Here is a 24,380-nt window from a genome sequence, read left to right on the forward strand (position 1 = left end):
ACTGGCACTGACAAAGATTTAGTCCAGCCATAATAATATCATTACGTATAACTAGTTTTTTTACTTTGTAAAATAGATGGATAACAGCAGTCTGCATTTCAAAAAGAGAAATGAAGGATATGCAGAAGACAGTCTGATGTGCCTAAGACATTATAATTATATTTAACATTTGAAGCTAAACATTACTATAGCTCATTTTTTAATTTTCCATTGTTGGAATAAATCTGTGTGGACATTCTTCTAAGATATGCCATGTGACATACTTTCGCTATGTCAAACTTGTATTTCCCAAGTGTTATTAACCCTTGTGGCATAATTTATTCTGCTTGCAATGCGCATTTGTGTCAAAGTTTGGGTTATCCCGAAATCATGCAATACAGGTAGTCCTCATTTAGCTACTGCCTCATTTAGCAACCATTTGCAGTTACAGCAGTGATGAAAAAGTAACTTTGCAACTGGTCCTTGCATTTACAAACTTCTCAGGTCTGTAAAGCAAAGGGAAGCTGAATTAAGATTATAAACTCAGTCATGGTTTCATTTATTTATTTATTTATTTATTTATTTATTTATTTATTTATTTATTTATCTATCTAATTTGTCCCCACCCATTGCATAATGACCAAATTGCCAATCCCAATTGTGGTCACTAAACGAGGACTACCTGTAATTTTATTCATTTTCTTTGCCTATATATGAATCTAAATGTTAACACTACCATGTCAGTGCAGAGCATACATGTAAGAGAGAAAAATACACTGATCCAGAAAAAGACAACTCTCCAATAAGAAGCCTATGTGCAGTTTGGCATCTTCTGATCACCTCAGCCACACATCCTATTCTACCTCTATGAGCATCCTGGTTGCTGTATTTTACTTTCTATAGTTGATATAGTGGTAAGTTAGTCCTATTATGTCTGTTTTGAAGGTGTTGCATATGACACACTAATGTTGAAGCACCAGTGTTTGTGTGGCAATTATACCAACCACCCCGAGCATGCTGGAAGAATACAAAGCATCTGGTCAAGGTTGCAAGAAAGTGGGCTGCTAAACAAGTGTGAGGTAATGGCCAAATATATCTGTTTTATATGGTGGTTTTAATATGATGTATTTCTGTTCCTTACTGTATGTAAGTATCAGCTGGATGACCTCAGGAATATTCCTTGTACATCATAATAAGTTATACTATAGAACCTAAGGTAAGCATTACACTTACAAAAAGTACTGATGAGTTTATTCATATTTTTTAAATAGCCACAAAGGTATCCACATAAAACCCCCCCTCAAGATTGAGGCCACAATTGCACAGGGCCACAATTGCACAGTCAAAGTCCTGCCCCCTTTTTATGTGTAGATATGAATATAGAAAGGGGGCAGAGCTCTGTTCATGCAGTCAGAATTGCTGACTTTAATTTTTTTTTTTATCCCCCCTCATGGATGCCTCTTTGTGACTCTATTGTGGTGTGGAGCGTTGAATTGAACTTTGATGCAAAAAATTCAGCATCTGTATTAGCACAAAATGAGGATGCAGTTACAACTGTACTTACAAAAAGAGGAAGACATGATCTCCCAGACCTTAATAATATTGATACATCAGTTTTAGGATTAACACCAGATGAACCATCGGACAGCACAATACACCTAATCAAGGAACTATTAACTCAGTCAATCAACCAAGCAGCAAACAACAGCCCAATCAAAGAACTCCCAAGGAAAGAACAACATCCCCACCAGCATAAAATCCTGAGATCTCAAATAGGGCACCTGAGTTTGAAGGATCCCAAAGTGAAATCCAGGCATTTCAGACCACAGCGCAAGTGTCAGCATACAACTGACTTTCTTAAATAAGCTACTCTGTGGGTTGATACAAAGGAGGAATCCTGTGCAGTAGGAATGATTTGCTCATATAACTTGCCCCCCCCCCCCGACACACACCAAATTTATGGCCCAATTAAGTATGTTGTGCAATCAGGGCCATTGTGTCTCCAAGCTTGATATATATGATTTTAAACTCTATTTTCATTTTAAAGAGAATACTTAAAATCATTACATTTTAAATAGATTAATTTCATCTTCTGTTTGTAATTTATTCCAATCAAGGCAATACTGTTTAGCCTCAACAAACAGTAGCTATGTTAGATTAGACAGACATTTTTATAATGGACAAAGTGTATAAAATAATTATTTAGACAGATGCTAAAATTATTACTGTCTTCTCAGAATTAAAGAATCTAATAACCTTAAATGATCTTTTGTGTGTGCATGCCTTCAAGTCAGTGTTGACTCCTGGTGACTGGCTGGATTAATCCCTGCAGTTTACTTGGCAAGATTTTCAGAAGTGATTTGCCACTGCCTATTTCCTAGGGCTGAGAGAGAGTGACTGGCCCAAGATCACTCAGCTGGCTTCATGCCTAAGGCGTGACTAGAACTCATGGTCTCCAGGCTGATCCCTTAACCACTGTACCAAATTGGCTCTCTAAATGTTCTTAAGAATGTTGTTTTCATCATAGCACAGATTTTGCAGATCAGAAAGATCTTGATGCTCTCTTAAGTCAATCATCCTACCGTTGCAATGATCATTCACACTTACTCCCATAAGGAATGTACTGGCTGCAACGTAATAGTGGGATAGATACTGGATAAGTAAGCCAAGATTTATAATGCCACATTCCTTACATTTAGTTAAATCTCTAAAGCTGATACTACGTTTGCATCTGATTTAACTTAACAGAACCTCTCTTTGTTAAAATTATTCTAAATATTCATGGAGCTTTTTGTTCCTGATTGGTAAGGCTCCTTTATGTTTTTATTCATAGAAATCCATAAGATAGAATTGGTTTTCTGACACAAAACACACAGACTAGGGTGTAAGCCTGAAGCCTTCTCATTCGAAACAGAAGAGTATTGTATTTGATCTTGGGGATTTCTAAGCATTGCAGTTCATTAGCATCACTTTCAGCCTCTCCCTAGGAAACCATTCTCATATAGCAATTTGTATCTCTTCTGGCTTGATCTCCAGAAATGGATTTCTATCAAGTATCCAGTCCCACCAGCCACCCATTGATATGTACTGATTAGCTTCTTGCCCTCCCTTGCTCTCAGGACCAATTGGTATCTTTTGCCTTCCATACAAATGTTGTTTCTTACTATGTGGGCTCTGGAATGTATAGTTCAGCTTATGGTGTAGCTTTTCTGTAGAGATATGGGGAGAATGGCCATTTCATCTTGTAGTGAGTCTGTCCTGTGAGAAGGGCAGACTTTCCAGGAGTCACAATATACTGGAATACTTTGCCTTTTCTTCCATTCTGATCTTTCTTCTTTCTAGAACTACAATCCTGCTGGATAATGTGTAGGTAAAGCAAGTGTAGCGGAAACCCCACCATTTTTCTCTTATAACTAGATGGTCTTGCTGTGGGATCATTAAGGACAACTATAGCTAGAATATGCACTTGAACACATATTTATGATGGAACAGCACATGCTTGTTTTTCTGGGCCACATACCCCTAATGATGCCTATATTACAACATCACATTTTCTAATGTAGGAGTGGGCTACTCATTGCCCTCTTGATGCTTTGATGTGGATCTCACTGTCCTCTCCTCATTTAAATTGTTGCTGCCAATTTAATTGTCTACTGCATTTATCTCAACAAAAGAACTCTTGGAAATAGTCTCACCGTGCAGAGTCACTTGTTGAGATGGGTGGCTATAGAAATCAATCAAATAAATAAATGCATCCAATGATGGTACCTGTTTTCATCTCCCCTTCTCGGGGGCTCTCTCTCACATTGCATTATCAACTCATCTGCCAGAGTTCGGTGTCAGTGACTGAGGGTGGCTACTCTGGTCACAACGTTGTTCTGGACTTTACTCCTGTCTTCTATCAATACTAGAGGGTCGACCAGTCAACACTCTGGTTTCTGAAAGGAGAAGGTTCTATTGTTTGACAGATACAAAAAAGCTGTAGGGGCAGAATAAAATCTCTGTAATAAGTAGGAATATAACTATTAGGAATTTATGTAGCTCATAATAAATATGAACCAATAATCTGTTGAGAATATTAGTATACTAATGATATCTCAATCAATCCACTGAAGATTAACAAATGACAGAAGAAAGTAAGGGGAGCAAGTATGCAAATTCCAGAAATTAGAAAAGTGGGGCCAAGAAAGAGATGGTTTAATGTTATAGTTAAAAAGGGGAGCAAAGGAATAAATTAAATCCTTCTCTTTGCTTGTTTGTAACACCACATCTATTTTGGCCCTCCCTTCATCTTCTTTCCCTTTTACAAGAGAGATATAGTGAAGCTTATGGTATTCTGAATTTCTGAATTAATACACACAACACTACAGTGACTAATAATTACCCTAAATCTTTTAAACTTTAGCTTTTCTGTGAAATGTACAACTCTCAGTGAAAGGAAAAAGGGTCTTCCACAGTCCCAACCACCTGGGGTTTCTTCATTGATATGCTATGCAGTCATCTACAGCACATTCCAGGAAAAACATTTATATAACACCACATCCCTTTTCCCTTCCTTCAAGAAAATGTGAATACATTTTAGGCGAATGAAATAATGTTATCAATCACCTGATATATAAATAACAAGGTGTTTTTTTAAAGTAATCCCTAGAGAACAGTTATTAAATATATTGTCTACCCAAAGTAACAGAATGTTGTTGATTTTATGCAACTATGTCTCAGTGTCTCTTGGCTGCAAATTCAGCTGCAGGATTGGGAATGATGGAGAAATTGGAGATCAAAATCCCATATAATTAAGTCCTTTGTTAGCCTATATTTGGTTGTATAGGAATTTCATTGATGTTTATCAGCCTTTTGAAAATGAGAATTGGAATAGTAGAAGACAATAAATCAGAGGAATAAAATTGCACCTCCAACCCCAAACTGAGTGAGTATCTTGGTTGCCAGTGAACTTCTGGGTGCAATTCAATGTGCTAGTTATCACCTGTAAAGCTCTTCATGGCACAGGGCCAGGTTATTTGAGGGACCACCTATCTCCTGTGGTTTATGCCCATCTGGTAAGACTGAACACAGTCAATGTGCTTCAGGTCCCTTCAATCAAACAGTGCCATCTATTGGTACTCAGGAAATGTACCTTCTCAGCCGCAGTGCCTATCTTCTGGAAGGGTACCCTGCCAGAGATACATGCAACTCCCACCCTGAAGGTGTTATGGAAATCTTTAAAAACTTGACTATTTTCCCAGGCCATTGGGTAGGGTGCTTGTGGAGTTCTGTCAGTGGTGGGATTTTGGGGGGTATATGGATGTGATTGTCTGGACACTTCAGTTTTTCTCTTTCTTGTTTTTCTGTTTTTAACTCTAAGCTGCCCAGAGTTATTCTGGAGTTGGGCAGCCTCAAAATCTAACAAACTAACAAACTAATAATCGTGTCTCCAAAATTCATTGCAGAATTTTAATTTTTAATGGGACAGAAAGGAAAATTATTAAATACATAGGGATTAATCATGCTAGCTCTATTTAATTAATTAAATTAAATTTGTATTTAAATTAAAAACAATTCAGTGTTTGTCCTGGTCCTACTCGCTTTTTTGACCCAGCACCACCCACTTTTTGGAATGTGGCTTTTGACATGCCAATCAAAGGTCCCATATAGCCCTAAACACAAACAATTACATTCCTGCTGTATAAATCTTTGTGAAGGCTCTTTATTTCAAGCAACAGTAGCACCATGAAAGAGTCTGTGTATTCTTGGATTTTTAAGTGGAGAAAGCCCCTCTTTAGATCTTTGATATGAAGTTTTGTATGAGATAGTACATTGACATCAGGACAAGCCAACAGATCTTTACTGATATCACCAGAGTAAAAAATGTGAAAGGTAAAAAAATAAAATAAAATAAAAAGCAGACATATGAAATTAAAACAGAGGCATTGAAAAGAGAGAGAGATAGACTATATTTAACCAGAAGGATTACAGATTACTGATTCTGCCCCCCCAATGGTAGACACAGAAATGTAGAGATTGAAAGAGCAGTATTCTCTTGTTCACTAGTCATTTATTTTGGTCTGCCAGATATTTATCAACAAACTCTCTTTAGTCTCTGAAGATGGCAAGGTGCTGAAACACTGTTGAGAGTAAGAATGCATCTCAAAGTCTTCTGCAAAGTCTCAAATGACTCCAAAGGCACTGTGGATCCATACTCTGAGCCAACCTTCCCCACAGTGGTTCTAGCATCATGAACATGTTTTGAACCTCATTGTTCAGCTCTTCTTTAAAAACTGCTGTGGTTTAAATGTCTCCCTATCCACCTTTTGGGCAACTTACTTTCTCACTCAGCTGCTATTTTTCCTCATATCCATTCTAGAATGACTTTCTTGGCACGTAACTCTATTCTCATTTCTTCTTGATTCATGACCAGTGGGGATCGTTTTGTTTTGTTTTCTGCTTGCCAAAAATTTCTTCTCTGTTCTTTTTTTCCTTTTCTTTTTACTGCTCTTCAATCTGATGGAAAATAAATCACTTTTGATTCTTTTTTTTTTCCTAAGGCAAAGAAGACATTGTGGTGAGATTCTCATGGATGGGGTGTGAGGTTCTTGGGTTTACCTTAATTATGGGAAAGCCAAGGGTTGTGTCATGTCTTTCATTGTACCATCATCTTTCCAGTGATCAGTAGTTTCCCTGGTTTCATATTACTTAGTTAACTCCTAAGGAAAAGTTTCCTTCCATTGGACATTTTCAAGATTAGAATTTTGGGGAGCCAAGGCAGCTGTAGTGCAATGAAAAAAAAAGTAACATAAAAAAATGCTCTACCATTTCAGAACAAAGTAAGCTCAAAATATTTCCCAGAGAAACTTGAAATAAATTCAAAAGAATCCTGGAAGCAAAGGAATGTATAGATGGCAACTCGTGTCTCTGCTAAATTAAATTTTACCTGACTAGTTTACAAAATTAAAGAGAACTCAAGAATGGAGTTCTGGAGATGTAGGTTTTGCTCTGCGCCATATTATAACGTATAGTCTTGTCTTCTTGCATGATGAAGATCCTGCTAACCCCAAATAGAATTTTAAAAAGCTACTATTGATGGTGGGCTGAGAACAGGCTGACAAATATTTCTTTATTAACCATTCCCCTATTACAACTTCCAGAATTCTTTGGCTACACTGACTTAGAACCTGGGAACTGTAGCCCCAAGACCACTGCAGGGTACCAGATTAGGGAAAGCCATTTTATGATACTGGAAAACAAGTATTCTGAAAGCTTAATTTGCTCCCACCTAAATAAGGGATAATCTTCTATCCCTTATTTAATAATATTTTACAAAACTAAGAATTGGGGACATGCGCACACACCCACACATGTATATATACATCAGGTGCATAGGTTCTCACTTCAAACCCTAAGGCAGTGTTTCTCAACCTTGGCAACTTGCTGGCTGGGGAATTCTGGGAGTTGAAGTTCACACATCTTAAAGTTGCCGAGGTTGAGAAAAAACTGCCCTAGAAGGAAAGGATGGGACACTTAGACTTTTTTTCCCCCTTTCCTGCAGTCCTAATCTGGATCACCCTCCTCTCACCCCTGTGAAATCATTTACTTCGTGGATTGTGTCACATTTAGGGCCTTCATAAAGGGTTGAATGGAAGGAAAAGAAAAAAAAAGAAAAAAAAGAGGGGCATTTATTTATGTCATACCAAGTGCTATGGTATTCTAACACAACATCAGTGCATTTATTTAAGAAAAAAAATCATGTTTTTGCGTTCTTGAATCCTATTAAACAATATCAATGTCACATTCCTGTATGATGCAATTATTGCTGCCCGTGATGAAACCTATTCAATGTTATTTTGGATCTGCTTTCTTTCCCCTCCCCTGTATATTATCAGCGGAATATTATAGAGCTCTGCTGCTTTCTTTCAGCGGATTCGAGGTCGAAAAGCCAGTTTGGAAGAAATACAGCTGGTTCATTCCGAACATCATTCACTGCTCTATGGCACCAGTCCCCTGAACAGACAGAAGCTGGACCCCAGGAAAATCCTAGGTCTGTAAAGGGCTCTATTCTACTGAGAACAGCACATTCCAGCACTGTCATTAGTCATAGCTGGTGTCAGTTTAAAATACTTGGCAAGCAATGTAACACCCCCCCCCCCAACCCAAAACAAAACACTTTTTCCAGATGCATTTCATTGTGGAAAGAGAATGTTGCAGAGAGAGCCAGCGTAGATTAGGGAAAGGCGCTGGCTCAAAATCAGCCATAGAGATCTCACTCTGCTTTTATGATCATCTGGTTATTAACCTTTTGTGGTATAAAAAATTTATACTTTGGTGAGTAATGCAGAAAAGGAAGGGACATGTGACCCATATCCTTAAGGGATGGTTTTCAGCCTCTTTGACTTGAGTGGTCCTAGGAGGCAGAAGAACTACAAGGGGTAAGACAGATACTTTAAAGTCATGAGTACCATCTGGGTTCCACCACACACAACGGATCTTGAGTCCACACTGTATTTTACAGACACTATTGAAATATGAATTAATATGTGTCAACATATTTCCCTGGCTGAAGCAGGGTTCAGATGGTGCCTTCCCCAATGTGGGGATCAGCACTTGGAAAACCCTTGCTGAATGGTTCAGATGGTAATAGTTGCAATATATATATCTCTGTTGAGAAGGGCGCTTCAATGAATTCAATGGGACTTAGTTCCTGCTAAATGTGCATTGAAGTGAAGGTGAATTCCTGTCTTTGTTCCTCTTTCTGTGGGGTTTTGCTGGAATCAGGCCATTCCACAGTGTGCTTGGTAGGGCAGGCCCTAGATTTCTGTCCAATATTGCATGGACTGTCTTTATGAGGAAGATGGGAAACATTTTCTAAAAGACCTTAATATGATGGGATAAAGATGCATGGTGTATTGAACTGGAACATTTTTTATAATAATATGAGCCTGCAAAGTCTGCCATGACTTGAACATATATTAATCTACTGAGACACGCAAACAGTTGGCAAATAATGAACTATTTATTTGTGTCTATATTAATGTATTTAAAGCATTTTATTGACCTTTTCAGCCAAAACTGCTGGATTCCTAAGAGTATATTTTTTGCAGCTTTGCCTGAAGCATACCTTTATAATCATATCCAATCCTTGAGGTTGGGGGCCGACAAAAAGCTCAAGAAGGCAGTAAGATGGAGCAGGAGGTAGAGCAGCTCCTAGTGTCTTAGTGGGTGCTGTAGTGGCAGCAAATGGGTGCTCTAGTGTGTGACACATAGCCTGGAACCAAATCATAATCAGTCCTGCCTCTGCTGCAGTCCCAGGAAGATTGCCAAAAGCTGTGGTTGTTTGTAGCACACATTCTCTTCAAAATGTTGAGATTTTTATTTAGCCTTTGTTGTTGTTGTTGTTGTTGTTATAGGGAGGGAAAAGATTGAACATCTGTAAAAATTCTTGCTAAGGCTAAGTTACATTTATAAAATTGTATGGCAATCCATTTTATATGTCTCTTTTAATTATATACACATTTTAAAGTACCATTCGCAGAAAAATTAGGTGATTCTTATACAGTTGGGAAGGAAACCTCCTCCTCTTCCTCCTCCTCCTCCTCCTCTTCCTCCTCCTCCTCTTCCTCCCCCCCCCCAATCACATACTGTATTTATAAAGCGTTAAGAAGAAAAATAAAAACAAACAGAATCCCTTGTGTTTTTTACCTTGTAATTGTAATGCAGGTACAGTAATATATTTCAGGCAGAAAAGTCCGGCCATGAACAGAGCACAGACCAAGGGATAAAGAGAGAAATGTCTGCACAAAAGAGATAAAAAGGAAAACCTAAAAGAGATTGATTTTTATGGGGGAGAAGGAATGCCTCTCTAGGTTTGCTAACATCTAGAGTTCAGATCTCTAGGCTGAATCTTGGTACAGTACAGCAAAAAGAGTAAGAACGTGTCTTGCCAGCAGTGAAAACCAGGAATGGAATCTGATGAGGGCACAGGATTTCTGGGAGCACATGATGCATAGCTCCTTCATCCAAAAACATTTGCCACCTGGCCAACTATCTTATGTCCTCTTCCTACTAGCAAGCCACCCAACTTTTCCATAGAAGCTTCCTGCTCCATTTGGGTTTAACACTATATTCCAATGGAATTGGCAGATTTGTTTTCTTGGATGCTGCAGGAATTTGAATCAGCAGGGGCTTGCTGGAGCTGAACCTTTGCCTTAGATGTTGTTTCCTAGACGATCACTATTGTACTTGACAAAGAGGCCAGATTTGATGTGTGTGTGTGTAGGATGTGTAGGATTGTGTTACTCTGATTTGCATGAGTGTGTGTGTGTTTTGAGGAAGAATTTATAACACATACACTGTGCTTTGCTTTATCTTCCACTGAGAGCTTATTATTTAAACAGGCTCAGTCTTCAACAACTGATAAAAGAGATGCATGGGTGTGGGGCTCTGTGATTGCCATGTCATATATTCTACAAGCTTTAATAAATGCAGTATGTGTGTGTCTGTGTGTGTGTGTGAGAGAGAGAAAGAGCATCTGTATATATGCACCTACACACCCTGCCTGCCCCTCTCTCTGTCTCTCTCTCTTTTTCCCCCTCCCCCTTTTCAGAAAAAAAGAATTAGAAACTACAAGACAGGATCAACTTCATCATTCACAATTATTATTTTGTGCAAGGCTCTGGTAGCCCTAACATTATGTTCTTATATGGTACCCAGAAAAAAAAAAGGGGGGGGGCTTCAAAACAAAAGAAAGAAGTGAAAGAAAAAAGCTTTAAACAATGAATCAGCAGTTTCATTTTCCAGCTAGGCATTAAGAACAAAATGCAGGAATGCTGCAACAGAATACAGGACCAACATCCTACTGAAGTTGGTTCCGTTTAAGTAACCAACTCAGAGGTTTGGGTTTGTTTTTTTTCCTCTGTAAATGCAGCAAAGTTGCTAAGGGAGGGAAGAAAGTTCAGTTTTTACTACCCTGAAAATTTTACCATTTTGACTACTTATGTGTTCATTACAATGTGTAGTATACTGCATGTCACATTGTAAATTATTGCAGTGTTCAAACTTGACACCATAGATCATTCTTTTAATAAGGGCAATTCAGAACATTTGCTCAATTTTTGGTTTCCATTTCCTCCTCTGCTGCTCTTTCTGCTAATACAGTATTTCTAAAAATCAGCATCCCTAAAGATGGCGAAATGCATACATGCTAGAATTATGCGTCAACCCACCCCATCCCATTGGCGCAGGCTTCATGCTAAGTAGAATATATGTATGTATGTATGTATGTATGTATGTATGTATGTATGTATGTGTATATATAGAGAGGGGGGGAGTGAGGGAGGGGGGAGGGAGAATATAAAAACTAACAGAAACTAATATAAAGTAAGGAAAAAAGGGGAGAAGAAATCAAAGAAAGCTAAAAACGTGAAAGCAAAGAAAGAAAAAAGTTACAAAGAAGTAGTTTATATTGATGAGTTTACCTCTTGCTCGATGGTTACAAAATAACTCTTTTTTCTAAGTAGAATTGACACACTCAGTATCTGTGCAATGTGTGTGATTAAATCATAACTCTGAGGCTGTTTTAACTCTTTGGTCTCACCTGAATAACTCCTGGTCTGAAGTTTTGATAATGAAAACCACCAGAAGACCTGCAGACCCCTCTGGTTTCTATTAGCTTTCAGGCAAGGACACAGACACTAGTACAGGGGTATCATCATAAACTTCCAGAATGGCTGAGCTTTTAAATACTACATTTTCCAAACCCAACCACAGAAATAACTAGATAATCAGACTTTATGCAAGACTGGGTTTTCCTGAACTAAGGTAGAATAACTGGGATTTCCATGTGCTCTTTGTTTTGCCACTTTTCTAAATATTTTTCTTTTTGATTGGTATAATCAAAACATGTTTGTAAACCCATCACCACACAGTCCCCCTCCTTGTAATGATCCTAGGACAGGGGTGGGGAAGCCAAGGCCCAGATATTGCGTATAGCGGTGTTTTCAAACTTGACAACTTTAAGAGGTGGCTGAGGAATTCTGGGAGTTTTTAAAGTCCACACATCTTAAAGTTGCCAAGTTTAAAAACACTGGCATATAGCCTTCAGGACCTAGAATGGACTTTTAGCATAATTGCTAAAACTCAGCAGCACAATTGTCTGCATTTTGAGTTAGGAAAGACAAAAGCTGTAGGGTAAGCTTGCTTCTAAATGTTGTGCAGCCTGCTAAAACATTGACCTTCCCTGACTCATCAGATTATTTCATTTTATCAAACCAATTAACATAAGAAAAAGCATGTATACAACAGTATTAATATAAAGTACCCTCAAAACTGATAATTATAATAATAATATTTAAAAACTAAAAGAGGCAAGAGTTAAAGGATAGACAGAAAACTCCAGAAATACTTCCTTTCACAAAAATCTTGCTTCCAATCAAACTCAAAACTCAACTAAAAGAAAAACCCATCTATATCAAATGTATAGCTATTGATGCCTAGATAAATTCTAAATACTAGGGATTTGGCCAGGAAGAATATATGCATCCTTAACTCATGCGGATCAGTCCAGAACAGCCCCATTTCAGCCTGAATGTGACAATAACAGGACAAGTCCAATCCACATGTATTCATGGTCCATCTTCTGAATTGCATCTCCAATAAAAAATGACTTGTTCTTACAGTCGTTGCAGCTAATTCTTACTCAGCATTCTCTGAGCTGTTCAATATACATGAAGCATTCTGTTGTAGCTGTATTAATCTCAGTTGAAGAGGATAGGAAATGTTTTGTGTTATTTAAAATAACCCTGCATTGGTTTATCAGGATAGGATAAGAAGCTCATTATTTCAGAGGTCACATAAATAAATATCAATTCCATCAAGTTCCTGTAGAAAAGGGTTACTGCTTAACAGCCACAGATAATTTCTGTGTATCTTCCAACTACCATGGAAATTCAGAAGTAGCAATAGATAGGACAAAATAGACTCAATAACATATGCTTGAGTTGAATAAACTGTTGGAAGCATTGATTTGAAAATCAAACCTATTTTTTAATTCTGCAGAAGGGTTAAAAACAGTTTCCTCAGAACTGAGTTGATCCAAAATAATAACATTATGAGAGGCTTGGTTTATCCCCCAAATGGATTTACCTGCTATTTTAAAAATGGGATTGTAAGATTTTCATGGGTAAAAGGGTCAAAAATATATCTAAGAGTCCAAAATATAGATACAGATGTAGATTTGGATGCCAGAGTCAGAGAATATATAGACAGGATATTAAATTCATGTATTAATGAAATGACATTAGGAACATAAATTTGTCATCTATTAAACATAATATATTATTTACATATAAATCATGTGCTCTTCCCCCACCCCCAACCCCCTGCTACATTTAGAGAGTTTTGATCCTTAATCTGAACTAGCACTGATGGATTCCTGGAATTATTTGGAATAATTTGCTCTTCACAGAATTGATTTGTTCAACACTATGAGGCTTAAGACACATACAAAATGTATGACTCCTATCTTGCTTGCCCCAGAAGTCCTGAAATGTTTGCTGTTATCCATTCCAGGAATAATATGGGGGCTGTAAAAACACACAGGTCATGTGTCATAGGTTGAGATCTATCTGTGATCTACAGGAAGCTATGCTACATGGTTGCAGTGGGACGCAAAGTCTTTTGGTTTGCTTTCTGTTTGATGATCCTAATTTTGAAATCCTATGTTTTCAAACCTCTTACTAGCAATCTTCTAACACATTTGGATTTATTCAGCTTAAGCACCAAAGTAAAACAGGTTTTTGTTTTAACTCAGTTGTTAAATAAAAGAGACTCCTAGTCTCCATTCAGTTTGTTGAGTTATGTGATTTTTTTTAAAGAAACCAAGGCAAATTCTGAAGCATTTGTCCCTTCAGCAGTAAGCAGGGAAGCAGTGAGGTGGCCAAGTTGGTGAATGATACTACACTGTTCAGGATGGTTAAAATCTGAAAGTAATTATGGAAAGGTTCAGGAGTATCTCTTCTTAAGAATGGTCAAAGAACAAATATATTTCAATTTATGTAAGCATAAAGTAATGCACACCGAGGTACCTCCCCAACTTCACATATGTACTGATGGGATTTGACTTGTCTTTAACTAGTCAAACCAGAAAAAATGTCTTTGGGTCATAATGACTAGCTCAATGAAAGTGTTCATTCAGTATGCAGTAGCTGTGAAAAGGGCAAATTCCATGCCAGGGATCAGTAGGAAAGGGACTGAAAATAAATTTGCTAACATTGTAAAGGCTTGAGATGAATCTATGGCTACATCTGAAATACTATGTACTGTTCTAATCACCACACTTGAAAAAAAGATAGAAAAGATCAGAAAAAAGGTAGGACAGGGTAACCAAAATGATCCAGGTTTTTGAATACTTTCTGTATGAAAAAAAAAGCTAGAACCTTGGGGACTCATTCGTTTGGAAGAAAGGCAACTGAGGGGCAAAATAACTGCAGTGTATAAAATCATGTCATCTACTTGTATTGGACCACAACTCCATTATTTCTAGCAAGTATGGCTGCTGCTGGAATTATAGTCCAACATGTCTGGAGAGGAGAAGGTCAGAGAAATCTATTCTAGATGTTTTTTGTATACAGATAGTCTTTGACTTACGACCGTTCATTTAACAATGGTCTGAAGTTATGACAACCTCAGAATGGGTGCTTTAAGGCCTGTAAAGCACTTATGAGCATTACAGAACGTCGCACTGCCCCCTGTGGTCACATGATCGCATTTCAGGCACTTGGCAACTGGCTTGCATTTACAACCGGTTGCAGTGTCCTGTGGTCACATGATCACATTTTGTGACATTTTTTGCCGTTTTCTGGCAAAAAAAGCCCATTGGGAAAGCTGAATTTGCTTAACAACTACAGTGATTTGCTTAATGACCTGTGATTCACTTAACAGCTGCCGTAAAAATGGATGTAAAATCGGGTCTGGTCACATGACTCGACTTACAACCACAACAACTTATGATGTAAATCCAGTCCCAGTTGTGGTCATAAGTCAAGGACTACCTGTAGTTTAACTGGTCCAAAAATTTATTCTAGATTAACTTATTTGGGAAGGGTTTAAGAAATGTTATTATGCTTTGACTAATTACTGACAATCATTTACAATATATTATGATGTGCTTCCATGTTCATTGTTATCTCTTTTTAATACAGGCAGTGCACCTCAAAACCCTTTTTCCTTGCTGCCCTGTGGGGGTCTTGGAGTAAGTAGCTTTTGCTTCTGTTTTCTAATTAAGGATAGAGATGCATATATAAATGTCAGTTAAGTCTTACACATAAAGCAAATTTCTTTTGAGGAAATCTTTGCTTTGTAATTGTTTAAACAAATATTAGGCATAAATAAATAAGGAAAATGTTGCTTTATGATAATATCATCAGCTTCTGTGTTCAGAGGTCTGGCTTTGGAGATGTGACTTACAACTTGGAAGTGAATCTGCCCTCAAATTCCTTGGATACACCTCAAAAAATTGATAACAGTCTACCTCTTTTATCGTTCAGAGACGACAACACGAATCACATCAATATTGGCAGCCAATATGATTTTTGACATGCTGTAAAAAGCATAAAAGGGCTTAAGGCATTTGTTTAGATGAGGAATGGGCTCTCCAGCTGTGCCAGAGCTAAGTCTGGGTTTTGGTCCCGGTACCCGAGGGACTGTCCTGCAGACAAAAGAGAATTCCACATTTATCTTATAAAATAAGGCAGCTGTCCAATTCAAAGTTTGTTAAAAAAATAAAGGAAGAAAAACAAGCAGGAACAGAAAGGTCAATGCACAGTGTCAGATCTCTAAAATTGAATGAGGCTGTGCTGGGGAAAAGTGAATGTAACACCTTGTAGGAATCCAGGTATGTAGTGCAGAAGTGTTAAATTAGTATTAACTCTGTTTTCTTTGGTCGGCTTGGTTACTCTTGGCACAAAGAAAGATGGTATTGGAATACCTGAATATAATTCTGAATAGTGTATTAATGAAAGGCAGAATTAAATTCATTTAAAAAAAATTAGGCAGCATACCTAGGACTTAAGGATACATGGGTGATACCTCATCAGCCACAAGACCAAATCTATTATACATAGTGTAACTGCATATAATTAACATTAACTAAGTATGATGTCTATGGACATAATGGATGCCAGCATTAGCTACCATAGATTTACAGTACCTCTTAAGAAGAATTTGCCACTTCTGAAGAGAAGGAGATAACAACAACTGTGCTTTTTATATGCTTCCTTTTTATGATGTTTTGTCATTTTTATTTTATTGCAAGATTTTCACTGGTTTTTATAGCCCTTCTTATCTAGATGGGTCCAATGGCCAATCCTGAGTCTGAAAGTACTTCACAACCAGGATGATCCTCCAGTTTATTGTCTGGATAGTTCTTCACATGCCATGTACAGAAAGATTCACAATACAATTGTCACTAGTGGAACAGGTTGTCACTGAGGTGAGGAAGAAGGAAGCAATTTCATTGTGAATAATTGTCTTACTCCATGATTTGCTATGCAAGCAAGCCTATTTAATATTCCTGCACATTGTGGGATATATAATATTTTCCATTTCTGAGCAGGCAAGTAAAACAGGACGTAGGGGGTCTTCAACATTATGGGTAATGCAGGACTGCGAAGACAAGATTAAGAGGTTCTTATTGTGACGGCCATATACAGGGGTGGTGGAACTCCTTATTGAGTAAAAATTTTGACTACTTTTTTTGATAACCAAAATGTAATCAAAAGAACCCACTGTCCAGAATATTTTCCTTCCCAAGCATCCTACTCATCTATCTATGTGAAATTTAAAGAGGAAACTCCTGCCAGAATAGCATTCTTATATTTTTCATAAGTACATGCAGTGTAGTCTATTAATTGCATTTAATACAATTAAATCTAGATTTTTCTCCTGGTTCCACCACTTTTTTTACTGATCCTACCTATTTTTCAGAATTCAAACCAAATGCACTACTCAAAGACCAAGTGTGGCCTTTGTACCCAAAAGAGGGCACCATTAGGTCTTCACACTGGGACATTTTTATGTGTTCCATTCAAACATAGAACATTGCTGGATGTTCTATGGAGGGAAGATCTTTCAACAAATACTCACATGGGCAGTAAAATTTGAACCACTGAAGATGGCTTAGATATGGTATTTCACCAGTACTTTAAGACTCAGGACTTACAGTATTATCTTAGAGAAATGGTACAGTCTTTGCTGAAAGTTGTTATCTTAATGCCAATTCAGTTAAATATAGGAACATTCTAGGAAAGGAATAGATTGAGGTTTTTACTTATTTACCAGAAAGGGTGGCGAGGACAGGGCTGAAGTACATATATGTATTTGCTCTGGGAACAAACAAAGTGATTTTTTATGTTTCTTGTACCTACAAAGACACATGAATTCAGTAAAGAGAATATGAAACAAATCTATTTTTTACTGAAATTCCTTCTCATTTTTTATTATCTGCTAGATCATTCCACCACCAAAGCTGGCAACTTTCTTAACTTTGCTAATACAGTTGTCCCTATTTTATATTTATTCATGCCATCATGATATGTATATTTATCATTCAACCATGATATTCATTAGGCCTAGCTACTAACAGCCTAACCTTACAGTGTAGCCTTGAAAATAAAAATGCAGGAAGAGTACTGTAAGTACCTAAATTCACATTAGTCTCCTTTCGTCTCCCAAAGCATTCCATAGGCATCCTAAATTGGCTGCAGTGTGCCTTGAACTTCAGCCCTGGGAGACCCGATTACCCCAACTTCAATAATATTCTTATGTAAAAATTTATGTCCATTTGGCTAAGAACTGTAATTGTTCCTCTTTCTGCTGTTCTTCTGTTCATGTACTATTTAATGATATAATTTTGCTGGGACAAAAAATATGGAATATTAATCTTTTATCAGACAGATAGACAGTAGGCAGATCTTGTGGGACAAAGACTAGTTTCTTCAAATAAGTGAAGGAAATTTTAAACCACCTCCAGGCAATGAGAAAGCTATCAAAAGGCCTTACATTCTAAGCAAGGGGTACTGGGAAGAGGGTGGCATTAAGATTGCTGTAAGTCATAGCCTTTGCTTTGTAAGAACCTTCCGAATCCAAGGGTCTTCTGAAATGTTTTGAAAAGTATCAGCAACCTTTCAGACTCAGGCAATAGTTTTGGCACCCTCTCATTTTTCTTTCTTTTTTTTTTTAAAAAAGCTTGAATCTTGTGAGATTTTGGCCATTGAATCTCAAGCTCTCATCCAAGAATGCCAAATCTCTTTTGATATTTTTAATTGGTCTTTTAAAAATACATTTTCGTAGCTGTATTTCTATAGATTCCCCTTTGTGTCACTCCACTGAACGTATAAATATGCCTTCCCCCATCTGATGCCCTAAAGCCATTTTACTACTTCACTGCTGTATTTCTAAGAGGTACAGGAGGGAAAAAAAAGCTAATCTTTCTTTCAGAACATATTACATGAACCTTTTTATTTCCATGGGGAAAAACAGAAAACCTTTTGCATGCTGTAGGTAAAAATCCAGTAGCTTCCACAACGAATACATGCAAATTAATTTTTATTTAAGCCATCCAATCTTTCTAAATAAGTCCACATACACTTCAGGGACAGGTAGTTTAATTTCTATCATCTGTGACTTTATTAAGGTCTAGTTTTGCTACACATGTCAGTGATTGAGCTATGCTGGAAGTATTTGAAAAAGCTTGCAAATTCTATGTTCGTTCAGGAAACTCTGAATGAAGTAAATCCATATGTGCCTTAAAAGTCTTAGACTTCAGAGTGGGACTGCATATTCTGGCTTGTAACATTGTCATGAATGATTCTGCCTGTGTAAAGTGTTGTTGAAACCTGAACAAGCTTTATGCCTCAACTTTGATTGTACTTGTATTTCAAAACTTTCTGCTTTTAAAAAGCCTGTTGATGTTAATTTTTTCTTAGATGTTTATAGTATATACTATATGTTGCACTGAGCTACTGTACATATGAGAGAGCCTGTTTGGTGTAGTGGTTAAGGCACCGGGCTAGAACCTGGGAGGCTGTGAATTCTAGTCCTACCTTAGGCACAAAGCCAGCAGGGTGACCTTGGGCCAGTCACTCTCTCTCAGCCCTAGGAAGGAGGCAAAGGCAAACAACTTCTGAAAAACCTTGCCAAGAAAACTGCAGGGACTTGTCCAGGCAGTCTCTGAGAATCGGACATGATTCAACAGATTAAAAAAAAAACACCTGTGTACATGTAATACTGATTAAGTTTCAGAAACTTCTCAGAGACAGAACAGGGCTGGTGTCAGCAGGTAGCCTTTTCAGACAGCTGCTGATGGCCCACCATTGCTAACATCACTGCTTGAGGGATATGTGACATTGGAATTTCTTACAAAGCCCTAGAGTTTGGCAGGCAAGTTAAAGACCAAGACTGTATTTTGCTCCTGAACTCTTGATCCTGGCTGCATCAGAAGAAGCTTTGCATCAAAGATACATGGCATTGTTATTCCTTTCTATTCTGTAGTGGTGAGACTACACCTGGAGTACAGGGTATGGTTCTGAGTTGAGGATATTGGCAGGCTAGAGAAGGTTCAAAGGAAGGCCACACAGATAATGAAGGGACTTGAGGACATTTAACATTAAGGTTCATCAGAGGCTAATAACAGCCTTGCGGGGCAATCAGTGATTTCTAGCCAAGGAAACAGCCAGTTCAAAAAGCGACACTTTTCTCAGTATCTCAGCAGGAGAGGAAAGGGTTAGATCTTGTCCCACAACACCTGCAAGCCAAATAATTATAATTACCATCCCTCTTTGCTGAGGCTATTTGTATTTTTAAAAATGCATTTAACCTCGAACAGTTTCCCTCCAACAGTTCTGATAAGTGCAACCTTTTAAGTCCAGCAATGCGCCGTTTAAAAACTGCTTGCGGTAAGTTGAAATTGTCTTCTTCACATGCTCCTACAGTCTTCTCCAACACCATGAGGAAAAATTCTTCAACATTTATTTCTACCCTGTCTTATGGCATTGGATCACAAGAATTTGCTTTAGAAATGCCTTTTAAAGGAAAAAAAATTCTTGGTGGCATTTCACAAGTAGACTGTGGCTTTCTTGCATTCGTTCATGCATTCACTGTGTTTATTTCCTGCCTTCCCTGCAGGAGCTCAAGAAAGAACGTAGAGCACTCACTTCTGCAATGTTATCCATACAGTAACAGCTGTGAGGTAGATTTGGTTGAGAGCAGAGGGGTGGGTTTCCAGGAGGGTAAAAAAAATATGTCAGTCATGTTATTGAAGTCCTGTCCTTTATGTGTATGTGCCACATGTGTGGTACATGTTCAAAAGGGTGGGGCTTCAGTTATGTGGCCATAGCCCTCATTTTGACTCTTTTTGCTTCCCCTATGGGTACCTCGAGTTGAGATATTGAGAACGGCCAAAGTCACTTAGTGACTTTGGTGGCTGACTGTTCATGTGAACCTTGGTCTCCCAATAGTAGTCCAGCTACTTGAGCACTAAACTACAATAACATTCAAATCATTATAAAGAGGCCAAGATATGCAAATATACACATGTGGATGCCCTGCATTTCATTGTACAATCATTTTCTCAGCGATTTGGAGCATTACTGCCTTCCCATGCTTTCATTCAATGCCAAAAAATCCTATAATGGGCCTTTTCCAGAATGTGAAATATAGCCATCCTGGGAACTTCAGAGTGATCGAAAGAAATGTAATAGGAAACAGTAATGCCAGCAACAGGGTCCTCCATCACTTGCAACAGTAAAGCAAGCTCAAAAACAGCACCAAGAGTAATACAAAATAATCTCAAGTAGCCTTTTGAGAAGAAAAATGGAAGCATCTTTCATAGAGCTACCATATCTTGGCTGTGAAAATCCAGATGGCTTAGAGGTTCCAGTGCTGCCATGGTGTAAAATTTGTAGCCTGAATATGGTAGCTCTATCCTGTCATGGGGGTGGGGGAGGCAAATGCAAGCAGATTTTGAACAGCACTGCTTCCCTCTCACAAGCAAGAGCAGATATTAGTTGGGCTATTCAGTCTGCACTGCAAACAACTGAATGGCTGCTAGAGGAGAGCAAAGAGATAGTAACACCCCAATTCTTTGCTTTATCTAGTGGTTATCTTGATCAGCCCAGGTCTTGTGGCCTTAGCACTAGCCCTTCTCTGGTGTGTGGGTGACACAGAATTTCAGATGAAATGAAATGAAATTATGTTCATTCAGTCATTGGCCAGCGAGATTTGAAAATATGTAACAGAAAAGTAAAATCAAATGGGTGAGATAAAATACTAGCATAACAAGGAGTCTCTATAATAAAAATGTAACATATGCTACTATAATGGTATGTTATCTGTGCAAGTATAAATCTAAAATATTACAATCTTTGAGGTAATAATACATATAACGTAAAACAAGATAACTAACATCTAATAACCCTGAAGTGATGAATAAAACAGAAATGGTTATTCCTATGACCAATTATGCCTTATTTTCATTGTGGCAACATAGAATTTGGCTACTGCACAAGTGATAAAGGGTTTTGAGTCTTCTAGAAGATTGTTCACATAAAAATCGTCTGGCCTTCCTGGGAATTTACATATTAGGGGCAGAATGTAAGCAGACCTAATATCCCTCTAGAATTACAGCTTAATAATGCATACGAAATGGGTTCCATTTCCTTATTACCACATGGGCAGGTAAGCTCAGTTCATGGGGCTTTGAAATATTTGCCTTGCGGCAATGCAGATGGTAAGATGTTATGCCTGGTTTGAAAATGCTATCCTCAGTTTGGGGAAAGTTAGATTTTCTAGGTATCTTGCTGGGTCCCAAGTGCCCTTATTTCCCAAGTGCCCTTATTTATCCAATTTCTGCCAGGTTGGGACAACCTTTTAACTTTGGTCTGAAACTCCATATCCCTTATTATTTGGGTGAGCAGTTGCTTGGCTTGGTAATACCCTAAAGAAATTAGGAATGGTACAGAAAAACCATATAATGCCAACTTCTGCTCTGTGACCGTTTCCAAGGAGAAGGTAAGTTGTTTATTCACAGCAGAGAGATCAGGCTGACTGGAAAAAAATTGCATTTTCAGCCAGTATTTTATCATCATCCTTCAGACCCTGGACTGCAGGCATTCCTGTCTCACTCCTTAACTGGGTTTTTGCTGTTCCATTAGGTGCAGTGAGGATTGATCTCAAAATTTTTTTTTCCAGGGCATCCTTCTTCACATAAATTCCTACTTGTGCACCATAAAGGATTTGGGCCAATGGTTTAGCCTCAAAAAGTTTTAATGTTGCAGGGTCCAGATGAAATTCAGCTCTGGTATATATTAGATTTCATTGAGTTCAGATGAGATGTTATGCCCCCTTGTTACTATAAAATAAAAAAAGTCTGAGCATACCAATCTATACAGTAAACTCAAGTACGACATTTGTTATGCTTCATGTCAATCAGTAGGTTGAAGGTCCGACAATGATTTTGGAGGATTGGATTGCCTTTGTAGCTAGAGTTTTGTATTTCATTATTGATCTTGGACAGCAAGTTCCTTGCCATTTCCAGGGTTCAACACTCCTTGCTTATTTCCTGCTTATAATATTTTTATGCTGAGCAGTTCTCGACAAACTCAGTTTCAGTTTTGAGGAACAGTCTTTAAGTTCACCTCTGTCCTCTTTCATCTAAATTGTAATATTTCAGGACCGAAAGCAGTGTGCTTCTTGCTGGGGACCAAGAGTGAGCCAGGACTGTTGCCCTTGTCCCCTTGCAAACTTCCCATTGGCACTGAACCCAGGAGAAGGAAGGGGTCATTCAGGCATCAAGTCTGCCTTTCTGCTTAGGGCAGGAATCCAGATTAAAAGGCCCTGGCAGATGATTCTCCAGGCAATGCTTGAGTACATCCAGTGAAGGCTGATTTCTGTGGCAGCAGAATGTTGGAACAGCTGTGCCTTTAGCCTTATCCAGCAAGGGTCCTCCTATATTTTTGGTACATTGTACTCAAATACAATTTATGCTTTTTCCCATGTATGACATACCTTCCATGTAGAAGTGTAGGTCAGAGGCATCAACAGTCGGAGGTCAAGAAATCAAGATGGTAGCTGCAATTACATGTTTGCACCTGTTATTTTGATTATTTTTCACCGCACCCCACCCCTGGTGGATGTGCCTCATGTGACTAGTGCTAACATTTCAATTTTTTAACATATTATATCAAGACTTTTTTGTTTAGCCAGGCATTTTTATTGATTGGTTTTGTCTGATTGAACTTGTTGACTTTTTAACCTTTATTATGATAATGTAGTGTTTTCATTATGTTGTGTATTGTTTTAATAAAGTTTGTGTGCTTCCCTGGTAACCATAAGAATATAAGATGGTTTAAAAATGTTCAAATACAATCAATCAATCAATCTTTTGTACCATATTTAATTTTAGCCATTTTCTTTCCTGTAATTAATATTCTACAGTGTGCATATACCCTTCATCAAATCTTTTATCAAATAGTAAACAGAAGAACTAAAAACAGATATTCATGGACACACACACACATGAAGAAACAGAAGACATAAAACAGCAAAATAAGTTTACTGGAACATCAGTAGTTGCCAGAAAGTGTACACAACAAAGTCTAAAGGTTTTGGATTTTGTTTTGCCTCTGGCTCTGTTTTGATGTATGCCAGTTATATGCTGGCTTCTTTTGTGTTTTTAGTTCTATGCTGGATTTTTCATCAGATTTTATGGTCCTATTTCATAATGTTCGTGTATTGAGTTACTTTTTGAGCATTGCCTTCAGCAATTAAGATAAGATTGTATTTTTTTAAAAAAGGGAAAAAACATGAATGCTGTGAAAGAATTATTCGGGAATTGAAAGTGGTCTTTTTCTTTTTCTTCTCATTTCTTTTCTTTCTTTCTTTTCTTTTCTTTTTTGCTAATAAACAGTGCAGTGAAAAACTGAAAAATTTATATCATGAACCAGAATAGAAAATGTAAAAGTTTCCCACAAAATTAAATGAAATGTAGATTCCATTTGTAAATATCATACTTAATATTACATGAATCCATTTCTGCCCCTGAGCACTTTTTCTACATAGGACCATTTTAAAAAATCAGCATCTTATGCACTTGGCAATAGTCACATTCACTTAGATGAAGTCTGAAGGCATTTTAGGACAGTTTCATGGAGGCTTTCAAAAGCCACATCACAATTCTAGTATATGCATATTTTAGAATGTTTAAAATAAATTAATGAGAATATTGAGAGTATTTGCTCTAGAATTATCAAGTTAAGTGTGTCTGATTCCTTCATAAATCAAATGGTGGGGAAAATATCACAGGGGCATTAGGTTGTTATGACAAACATAGCAAAAGGAACAGGTAATATATCATAGCT

The 24,380-nt window shown here is 37.7% G+C and overlaps 1 protein-coding gene across 1 annotated transcript in view; it reads left to right on the forward strand.

The window, feature by feature from the left end:
* HDAC9 (histone deacetylase 9) overlaps positions 1-24,380 on the forward strand; it is a 284,421-nt gene that overhangs the window by 139,784 nt on the left and 120,257 nt on the right. The window contains exons 14-16 of the mRNA XM_063303735.1: positions 925-1,058; positions 7,891-8,011; positions 15,168-15,217. Coding sequence (XP_063159805.1) covers positions 925-1,058; positions 7,891-8,011; positions 15,168-15,217 — 305 coding nt within the window. The remainder of the gene's footprint in view (positions 1-924; positions 1,059-7,890; positions 8,012-15,167; positions 15,218-24,380) is intronic.

Source organism: Candoia aspera, chromosome 4 (genome assembly GCF_035149785.1).
Source record: "Candoia aspera isolate rCanAsp1 chromosome 4, rCanAsp1.hap2, whole genome shotgun sequence".
In the NCBI taxonomy this organism is placed as follows: Eukaryota; Metazoa; Chordata; class Lepidosauria; order Squamata; family Boidae; genus Candoia; species Candoia aspera.